General features: G+C 34.4%; 2 protein-coding genes and 1 long non-coding RNA gene across 6 annotated transcripts in view; 2 read left to right on the forward strand and 1 right to left on the reverse strand.

Moving 5' to 3' along the window:
* Nucleotides 1-1,262, forward strand: part of fbxl20 (F-box and leucine-rich repeat protein 20) — a gene marked incomplete in the record, with an annotated part of 16,655 nt that extends 15,393 nt beyond the window's left edge. Inside the window, 1 exon segment of the mRNA XM_036213166.1 lies at nucleotides 1-1,262.
* Nucleotides 1,263-1,533: 271 nt separating this feature from the next.
* On the reverse strand, nucleotides 1,534-3,379 carry LOC118599043. Its single transcript, XR_004948313.1, has 2 exons — nucleotides 3,021-3,379; nucleotides 1,534-2,115 (listed from the first exon to the last, which is right to left on the reverse strand). It is a non-coding gene; the product is annotated as an uncharacterized LOC118599043 (long non-coding RNA).
* Nucleotides 3,380-6,986: 3,607 nt separating this feature from the next.
* LOC112145972 (SH3 and cysteine-rich domain-containing protein 2) overlaps nucleotides 6,987-10,740 on the forward strand; it is a 54,199-nt gene continuing 50,445 nt past the window's right edge. The window contains exon 1 of one of the 4 annotated variants that reach the window (XM_036213169.1): nucleotides 6,987-8,300. In XM_036213169.1, coding sequence (XP_036069062.1) covers nucleotides 8,214-8,300 — 87 coding nt within the window. In that variant the 5' untranslated portion in view covers nucleotides 6,987-8,213. The remainder of the gene's footprint in view (nucleotides 8,301-10,740) is intronic. The other 3 variants (XM_036213167.1, XM_036213170.1, XM_024271496.2) reach the window with 3 other exon arrangements.

The raw sequence follows: 10,740 nt of genomic DNA on the forward strand, positions 1-10,740 counted from the left end.
GACCAGGACAATGAAAGAGCCGAATGTTTTAGGGAGTCGGCGCCTCCACGGCTCCTATGAGGCCTTGAAGGAAGACGGCGTGCGACTTTTCCCGTCAGAACCGAATCGGACTCGCATTAACGGTGGCGGAGCGACTCTCAAACTTACAAGGATGGATGGATTTTTAGTCCCAGAGGGCTACGAAAAACTGCAAACCCGCCCTTTTAAGTATCGAAGCCCTTCCCCCGAGGATTTCCTTCGTCTCGCACTTTCTTTCACCAGCTGTGTTCTACGGAGAGAAAGTAGTACCGCCCACAATTCCTGATTGGTGCGTCACTTTACTTGATTTGTAACTTGTATAAAACATTTTGTGGATAAGTACAAAAATAAAAAAATTAAATTTACAAGTACAACAGCTTGAAACTAATTACACACGAATCTGTAATGAGACTCTTTTCACGTCTTAGTGATGCGTTTAAATACCGACACAATGCTCGGTCATCAGAGTTTCCTTTTTAGCCACTTTAAACTTAGTGAATAATATCTGGTAAAACTTGACAATTTCTCACAGAAATGCCCGATAATTAATATAAAAAAGTCTAAATACGTGTTTTAAGAACATTAAAACTTAAAAATATTTCCCAGAATTCATTGCTTCCTATGATCAAGCCTCTCCAGCCTGTGGGTGTTTAGATGGGCCTCGCGTTCGCCGTGGGATAAAACGTTTATTTGGACTTTTTTTTAATTTTATTTTAATTATTGGGTAAATCTGTTTAAGAAAGTGGGAAAATGTCAAGTTTTACCGGATATTACTCATAGTCTAAGTTCAAAGTGGCTGGTAGGAGAACTCTGATGACCGAGCATTCTAGCGGTATTTAAACGCATCACTTATCAACAAATTCATACGTAATGAGTGATTTTTAAAGATTTTTGAGTGTAATTAGTTTCAAGCTGTTATAATTTTAATTTGCGCATGAGTAAATTGTATTTTTTTGAATTTTTTTTATTTTTGTACTTGCGCACATAATGTTTTATACGAGCTACAAATCAAGAATTATGCACACATAAATGGGGGTGATACTAATTTCTCTCCGTAGCGTTCTGTCACTTTTATTTTATAGTTGTTCTTCCTTTTTCAACACTATTTCCTTCGTTTTCAGCTCGTCTTTGCTGTGGTTTGGATGAGGTTTTTGAAGTTGAGTTTTGGCCCTTTTTTTTTATTTTATTTTGTTTTTGGTTCAAATAGTTTGTGTAGCTTCTGTTGAGAGGAAGTGTTGGCACCAGTGCAATTGTGCTCGATGTTAAATGTGAGTTTGACCTTTTGTTTTTTCAATGGAGGCTCTCTCCGTGACATTTGTTGATGAAGTGGGCTCTACTTATTGAATGTTTCCGTCAAGGAGAAGGACGTTTGTGCTGCAAACCCAGACTTTTTTTTTTTTTTTTTTTTTTTTCCTAAAGTTGTGCTTTTTTCAAACTGCCCCCAAAAAGGCAAAACCAAATGAAGATTCAATTAGGTCCACAGGAAGTGTTTTTTTTTTTTTTTTTCGTGGGGGATTAAATCAAAGTGTCAGAAACGGGTTGAGACTGTTAAAGAAAACCAGAACAGGGCATATTTTTGTCACTTGAAGATTCACCTGTACAAAAAACTCCGCCTCTTTTATCGTTGTTCTCGGTAAAATCAACACTACATGTTCACATTTTCTTGACAGTAAGGTGTGTGTCAGAACTCCATCGGGTTACATGCTTATTTTTTTTTGTTTTTGGCGCTTTGGTCCCAAACACTGGAGCAGTTGGAACAGGTGAATCTGGTCGGTCTGTGTCCTTTAATTGGTCGACACCTGAACATTTTCAAAAAAGTTTTGACAATGACTGTAGTTCATATAATTACTGTACAACTTTTCCTTTTTTTTTTTTTTTTTACAATTAACCAGTATAAATGAATCTGTATGAATAAATATATACCTATATTATTAAGATTTGTGCACTTTTTTTCCAGCAGTGTTGAGCTGGCATTTTTTATTTTCTATTTTTTTTTATTTTCTGTGAATGTATCACTAGATGGCAGCAAAGAACCGGTCAGGTCGCTCTCACGTCTCCTGTGGATGAAGCTTTAAGAACTCCATCACTGGAGTTCACCTGAGTAACAAAAAAAAAAACATTTAACACAAAACCGTTAAAAAATCTTATTTTTAACCTGCATGTTAGGGTAAAAATGAGAAATTAGTCAAACATTTTTGGAAACTCAAAACATAATTTAAAAAAATCTATTTTTTTAAAATGTTTAAGTATATTATTGCAGCAAAACTGAAAGCCTTGATTAAAAAAAGCTGTTAAGACCTTAAATTAAGCAGATTTTCTTTATAATTTGCAACCTAAACTGTTCAGTTTTTGCATTCTAGAGCAGGGGTTTGCAACCTTTAATCCTCCATTGTGACTCTTTATGGTTAAAATAAAATGTTTTTAAAAAAGTAAGAGTAAAACTTAATGAGCTCTCATTTCATTTTTGCTTTATTTTATGAATTTGTAGCTGAAATGCAGCAGAAACTGTAAAATAAGCAGTTTTTAAAAAAAATTACTGATGATTTTACACTTTCTACTGCATTGACATGATCCTACAGTGTAGGATGTCTTTTATTTTGAAAGGAAGTCATGCAAAGTTAAAAACTGTTTTATATTTTTTAAAAATAGCATCATTTTTATGTTTTATTTATGGCAAAAAACACAGTTTATTTAAATACATCATGTCAGATCTGATTATTCTAAAGGGTGACTGAAGACTTTATGGCTCCTGTTGGGTTTTAATTGGGGAGAAATTGACCCAAATGGCTCCTTAAGTGTTCAACACCTTTCTATTTGGTTTTATTATGATTTATGCTCTTCTGTTTCAACAAATCATAGAAAAATCTAATATTACTTAATGATACTCCTCATCATTGAGTATCAGAAGTTATTTTTTATGTTTTGCTCGTGTCATTGCAGCTCTACCGCCGTCCGTAAATGTGTGTTCATGGGTGAAGGGACTTCATAAAATCCACATTTACCCTCCATGATGTACGAGATGAGAGCTGAAGCTCCGTGATGAGGAGGGATGACTCCGAACGCTGAGATGATCTGAGACGCTCGGAATTATTAGTCACCTGAAAACGAAAGAAGTGGAAAACTCAAATGTGCGAAAATGTATATTTTTTTTAAATTAACCTTTATTTAACCAGGAAGTCCCATTGAGATTAAGAAATCTCTTTTAGAAGGAAGTTCTGGGCCAAGAGGTCACAAAAAAATGGATTGCAGTTGGAAAATAAAAACAACATTTAATTTAAACGCTCCATGTGGTAGGGGCAGCAAATGTAAGTACATAATTTAAATAAAATACTGAAAATAAATAAGTAAAAAATGTTTTGGAAAGCCTATTTTTGGGGGTTAGTTTGCAGTTTATTTTAGGTTCTGACTGGACAGTTTAATAACAGAAGCGACTAATAAACGACGGCGTAAATCTGCTTTAATTATGCAGAACCTTCACAGTAATCTGAACTGAGACATTTAATTGATGCTAAACTGAAATCCTGACTGATTTAATCAGGTTGCAGTTTGTTCTTCTGTGTCAAAACATCCCATAAAATCCTTGATTAAAGACGACACTTTTTTCTTGTTTCCTAGTTTTTTTTGTTAGAGTTCATTTCACTAGTTTCAGCTCATTGGCCTCATTTACTCTGAATTTATGCCTGGTGGCCTGAATAATGCAATCAAGTGAATTTAAATTTCTTTTTCAGAATAAAAGCATGAAGTTTTACCTTCTAAAGCACATGTGTCAAAGTTAAGACACCAGATCCGGCCCTCCAGATAATTACATGTTATTCTTATTAACGGCCTAATGTTATCTTGCGCTAATTTCTAATTTGTATAAATTTGACAAAATATGTTTTTATGGAGAGTAAAATATAGAAAGTTATTTAAGGTTTAAGTTGATTTATTCTGGAATAATATTCCCACCTTTTTATATTCATAATTATGTTAAAAATGTGCGGTTTTAAAGTTTTTTAGACTATTTTAGCCTTTACTAGGAATTATTTAGGCTATATTGGAGTTTAGCTAATAATTCAGCTACATGCTAGCTGTTTTGGCTAATTTAGGCTTTTTAAAGTTTTTATGATGTTTTGAAATTTAGCTAATGTTTCAGCTACATGCTTGCTGTTTTTTATTTTAGTTTTTTAAGCTAATTTGGCATTTAGCTAATATTTTAGCTGGCTACCAGCTTCAGTGTTTTCAGCTATCAACTTCATGGTTTTCAGCTATAAGCTTCAGATTTTTTTAGCTATCAACTCCAGCGTTTTCAGCCATCAGCTTCAGCGTTTTCAGCTATCAACTTCATGGTTTTCAGCCATCAACTTCAGCATTTTCAGCCATCAGCTTCAGCGTTTTCAGCTATCAACTTCATGGTTTTCCGCTATTACCTTCAACTTTTTTTAGCTATCAACTTCAGCATTTTCAGCCATCAACTTCAGCATTTTCAGCTATCAACTTCAGCGCTTTCAGTTATCAGCTTCAGCATTTTCAGCTATCAACTTCATGGTTTTCAGCTATTAGCTTCAACTTTTTTTAGCTATCAACTTCAGCATTTTCAGCTATCAACTTCAGCGCTTTCAGTTATCAGCTTCAGTGTTTTCAGCTATCAATCTCACGGTTTTCAGCTATTAGCTTCAGATTTTTTTAGCTATCAACTTCAGCGTTTTCAGCCATCAACTTCAGCGTTTTCAGCCATCAACTTCAGCGTTTTCAGCCATCAACTTCAGCATTTTCAGCCATCACCTTCAACTTTTTTCAGCTATCAACTTCATGGTTTTCAGCCATCAGCTTCAGCGTTTTCAGCTATTAGCTTCAACTTTTTTTAGCTATCAACTTCAGCGCTTTCAGTTATCAGCTTCAGTCTTTTCAGCTATCAATCTCAGCATTTTCAGCTATTGGCACTAGCATCTTCAGTGGCCAAATTCAGCTTACATCATTCACACTAGCATAATCACAATAATGTTTTATATATAGTTCACAATTGTGTTTAAAAAGTTACGGTTTTAAAGTTTTAAACATTTAGTTTTAGAGTGTTCAATAAATGTTTTTCTTGTTCGACCCGCGATCTTAGGTGTGTTTTGGATTTTGGTTCCTTGTGCGATTGAGTTTGACAACCTTGTTTTAAAGTGAGTTTAGAATCTGAACTTAAAGATTTCCTCCTTTGAGTTTAAATATGTCGACACAATCCACACATGTCATAACTATCTCTCATCAGTTCGTACTGCAGACCAGCAGACTGTTTCATGTTTGGAGTAAATTATAATGAAATCATTTACTAATTGAATTGAGAAAATTGAAAAGCGAGATCCATCGGAGCACAGTCTTGCTTGTCCCGCGGTTGACAGGTTTGACTGTGTTTGACTGTGTGTTCTCTGCATGCAGAGTCAGATGTCAGAGTTGGAGGCACAGATCAACAATCAGTGTCAATTTATCCCAGCAGCCCCGGTGCTGCGGCTGCACCATGACGACTGCTGTCACTGCTGGGACCTTGTCTTCCGCCGCACAGGGCTTGTTTCATCCTCTCATCATCATCACTGGATGATCAATGCATCCTACCGTTCTTCTGTTTGGGTGGATCACATGCAGGATGAGGGAGGAGAATCAGAGTCCTCGTTTGCCTCCTCCAGCTCTCAGCTGTTCTGGTTTCTGGGTTTGCACAGACAGATCAACCCTCATGGCAAACCACCAAGAGAACAGTTTTATTTTTAACTACGACAGCTCTGCTGTAGAAAACTTGGGCCCTTGCTTGTGTATTTCCCCCACTCCATATTTTCTCGTGCTGTGTGCGGCTCTACGGGGTTCTTATTAATGTGATAACTCAGGCATCCTCCTTGTTTCACTTTTGTGCCTCTTGCCAGAAGACTTCCACAAAGCTTAGAGCAACATTTGAAGTCAGCCTTTGAAAAATAATGCAGCCTAGATAGAAAGACCACCTAAAAATAGAAGAAAATTATTCTGCCTTAGAGGAAAAAAAATCACTGAGTCTGCTTCTCTTTTGCTTTTATGAAGTTCATAGGAAATTTGTGGAGGTGATTATGTTTAATGCTTCATCAGAAGCAGATATTTTAACAAAAATCAATCAGAAACTAGATATGTAACATTTCCTGCGACAATAAGCGTGAATGCTTTGAGCTGTATGTGGCTGCTGAAGATGCTAGAGCTGATAGTTAGCTAAAAATGCTGAAAATTATAACTAAAAAATGCTGAAGCTGAAAGTTTGCTAAAATATCACCTAATTGCCTAAATAGACAAAAAAAAGATTTTTTTTTAAAACAACTAGCATATTGTTTCAATATTAGCTAAAATCCAAATGAGCCTAAGAACTGGAAAATGTTTCAATTTGGCAAAACAGCTGGAATAATGTTGTAACATTAGCCTAAAAAACTGGAAAAATATTTTAATTTTGCTTAAACAGCTAGCATAATGCTAAAATATTAGCTAAACTCAAAATTAGCCTAAAAATCTGGAAAAAATATTTTAATTTTGCCAAAACATTTAGCATATTTTTAAAAAATAAGCTAAACTCCAAATGAGCATAAAAACTGGAAAATGTTTAAATTAGCCTAAACAGCTAGCATAATGCTGAAAAATTAGGTAAATGCCAAATTTCCCCCCCAAAAATGGAAAAAATCTAATTTTGCCCAAACAGCTAGCATAATGTAAAAATACTAGCTAAACTCCTAATTAGCCTAAAAAAGTGGAAAATATTTAAATTAGCCAAAAACAGCTAGCATAATGCTGAAATATTAGCTAAATGCTAAATTATCCTAAATAACTGAGAAAAAAATTCTAAATTTACCAAAACAGCAAGTATATGGTCAAAAAATTAGCTAAACTCCAAATTAGCAGGAAAAAATGGAAAATGTTTAAATTAGCCACAACAGCTAGCGTAATGCTGAAATATGGGGGGAATCTAATTTTAGCAAAAGAAGGCCACTGAAGTGTGTTCACATTTGTGTTTCTTATTGTATGAAGATGTTTAAGCTAGCATTATGCTAAAATATTAGCTAAACTCAAAATTAGCCTAAAAAAACTGGAAAATGACTAATTTTGACACTATTTTAGCATGTAGTGTAAATTAGCCAAACACAGCTAGCATGTTGCTATAATAAAAGCTAAATTAGCCTAAATTAGCCTAAAAAAAGTGCACAAATGTTTCGAAGGATTTTAATAATGTCTCATTCATTTCCTTTGGTGCATATTTTGCTCAATATTTCAAAAACTGCTGAGTTTTGAATACCAAAAATACAAGCAGTAATGTCGCGAACAAGCTGTGAGTGAGTTTTTTTACGTGCCACAAAACGTACGGAAACGAGCTGGAGAATCATAATCTTAAAGAAGACCAGAATGTGATTTTATGCTGCTTTAGCCTCAACTTTAAATGGAGTTAAGACCTCTGCAGGGCAGCCGTCACAGGTGTTGTATGACTGCATGAGAGGGCAGGTGGAAAACAAAAGCAGGGTGATTGATAACCCAATTAAATGCGTTTCTTTTCTTTGAAAAAAAAAAGCTACAAAAACTGTGAACTGAATCTGTCACATCAGGGAAAAATCATGAAAGAAAATATGCACAAACAAATCTATTCCATTTTAAAATCCGGATCTTAACATACATTGGACGTGAATTCAGGTTTAGCTGCCAAATAAATAAATAAATAAATAAATCCCCCCCAACATTTGTGAGGGATCATGCGTCTGGCACGCGTCGTGGAGAGGCGTGCCTCCGATTGCGCTCAAATTTGAGTCGGTGCGTTAGTAGTGACGAGCACATTTCACTTTGAATCTGCTCGGAACCGGATCCCTGGAGGGAGTTTGGACCGACACAAAGGCGCGGACGCGCGGATACAGACCTGATTTCAACTTGAGAGGAGGATTGTGCCACATTGGAGCGTTCTGGTGCGCGCCCGAGGAAGACGCAGCAGCAGATGGATTCAGCCTTATTCTTAAATGATTATTTTCCCTAATTTTGAATAAAAAAAAAATACATAACCAGATTCATTGAATCTGTATTTTACACAAAAACCCGCGCGTGAAGAGTGAGCTCGCATCAGCAGCCGCGCGCCCTCATCCTTGGATGTGGAGCTGTCCTTCTATCAGTCCGTTTGTGCACTGACTGGTCGGTCTGGACCCACTTTGAGGAGTTTAAAGTTGCTCATCGTCACAATCTTTCCAGCAATGACCACCGAGAGCAACGAGATGGAGAGCGACTCCCAGCTCCAGCGCTCCCCGAGCAACGCGCCCATGCAGCCGGTCTCATCCAAGGCAAGTACCCGCCGCTCTGACCTCCGCGGGATGAAGATTCTTTCAACTAAATTCTCATAAATGCGCATCATTTTAAGAGTTAGGTGGTTGTTGCTCCTGTTTTATTCAGCTCATTTCCATGATAAAGCCTCACAAATGTGGTTTGCGTCCTTACAGCTCGTGCGTAAGGTCTGATGTCATTCTCTGTCCATTCTCACTGCTTGCGCAAACACAGAATCATTGACTCTGCGACATCCATCATTTTTTCCCCCTATAACTCTTATTTCTGGTTCCTCAGACAAAAATAAAATAAATCAGGGAGACGGCTGACCCAGTCATGTGGACCGTCAGAGTCAGCAAACTAACTAAAGAAAACAAACAAACAAAGCCTGCAAACTAAGACTACCAAACTCCAAACTAAAATAACAAAACCCAGCAGTGTAAGACTGCTGAGGACAAGGAGGGGAAAAAAGAACAAAAAATACATTTAAAAAAGGAAAATAAAAATGATTTTTTTAAAGAAATACTTACTTTACATTTATTTATTTATAAATTGAAAACTGAGATGATAAACTATGTAGGTTTTTACATCCCTGTTGACTTGAAGACGTCTTGTTTGTTCAACGTTACCTCCAGAATGCACAGATTTTATACCCAAAGCAAAACTTTTTTTTAAAAAAAAAAAGATCTTTTATGAGTTAAAAGCGCATATTATTTTATTCTGAACAACATTAGTTACTATCTGCAACGAGATGATACCGTTTGGCACAGAGCAACTTTTATTTTGAAAATGAATTTTAAAAAAATCACATTTTGAGAGATGCTAGATTCTTTTTATATTTTTTCTTTTGTTTGTGCCAAAAAATATCATATTTATTATTATAAAAAATGACGGTTATGAATGCAAATCTACATGTCTTAAAGACTGAAGTAAAACTATGGCTCTTTTACTGTGAAAGGTTCCCCATAACAGCCTTTTTGTGTGCTTTTTCTACTTGATTATGCTGTAGAAAGTTCCCAAAAATGACATCTGTATATGTGGACATAAACCAAAGCAGATTGTTGAGCTCGTCCCTCACAAACATTATTTGTTGACTCATTTTTGGTCTGATTCAGCTTTCCTTGCTTCTCTACGGAAAGCCACTGGACTCATTAATCTGCTTTCTGTAACTTCCCGAGTGAATCCTTTGTCTCCACCTCAAGCCCCTCGCCGCCTGCCCACGCAGAACTACACTCGGGCCCGCTTGCATGTTTGAAGCGAAGTGACAGTCCTGAGCAGCACAGTGGGACGCCTCACCGGCTGACTGCCTCTGTGCCTTTGAGCCTCCTCTAAATATTTGATATCTTCTGTGAACATCTCTCTGTAGCTCAGATCATGATCAGCTGCAAACATTTGATCCTCGAATAAAAAAAAAAAATCCTTTCATTTCCTCTGAATTTAACCTCCAACAACCTCAACTTTGTAAATCTGCAAAGTAAAATTTTAACATAAATATTTTTGGATATTTATGGAGTTTTAGGTCTTGTTTTTCAAATGTATATTTTCACTTTTTGAATTAATGTATTTATAAATCTTACATTTACTAACTAAATGTTTAGTTTGTAAGCTAAATATATAATTTTAAGCTAAATATTTATTTTAAAGTTATATATTTAGCTTACAAACTAAATATTTAATTTTATGAAATTAAATACTTAGTTTACATATTAAATATTTACATCTAATCTAAATATTTATTTTCAAAAACTCAATATTTAGGTTTTGTAACTAAATATTTAGTTTTCTTACTAAATATATAGTTGAAAACTCAATAGTTAGTTACAAACTAAATATTTAGTTTTTAACTATTTAAATATTTTTGTTTTATAGCTAATTGTTTATTTTTTTGCTAAATATTTAATTAAAAAATACTTAGAAAAAATAGATACATATATAGTCAAAAATTAAATATAACTTGTAAATATATACATAAATATAGAACACTAAATACTTAATTTTAAAGCTAAATATTTATTTTAAAGATATATATTAGTTTGTAAAATAAATATATAATTTTAAGCTAAATGTTTATTTTAAAGTGATATATTTAGCTTACAAACTAAATATTTACTTTAATTAATGAATAAATGTTCAATTTGCACATTAAATATTTAGATCCAATCAAAAAACGAAATCTTTAATTTTTAACTAAATATTTTTTTTACTTAATATTTTGTTAAAAACTAAACATGTAGTGACAAACTAAATATTTAGAATGGATGGAAATATTTAGTTTTAAACTAACAATTTTTTAGTAAATGTTTAGTTTTGTACTTTATATACATAATAGATCTAAATATATGGATAAAAACTAAATACGTAAATCTATTCCAAATATTTAGTTTTTAGCCAAATATTTGGAATATCTATATAGTAAAAAACTAAATATTTAGTTTAAAATTAAATATTTAGCTTCAAGCT

The sequence above is a fragment of the Oryzias melastigma genome, linkage group LG8 (assembly GCF_002922805.2).
Source record: "Oryzias melastigma strain HK-1 linkage group LG8, ASM292280v2, whole genome shotgun sequence".
NCBI lineage: Eukaryota > Metazoa > Chordata > Actinopteri > Beloniformes > Adrianichthyidae > Oryzias > Oryzias melastigma.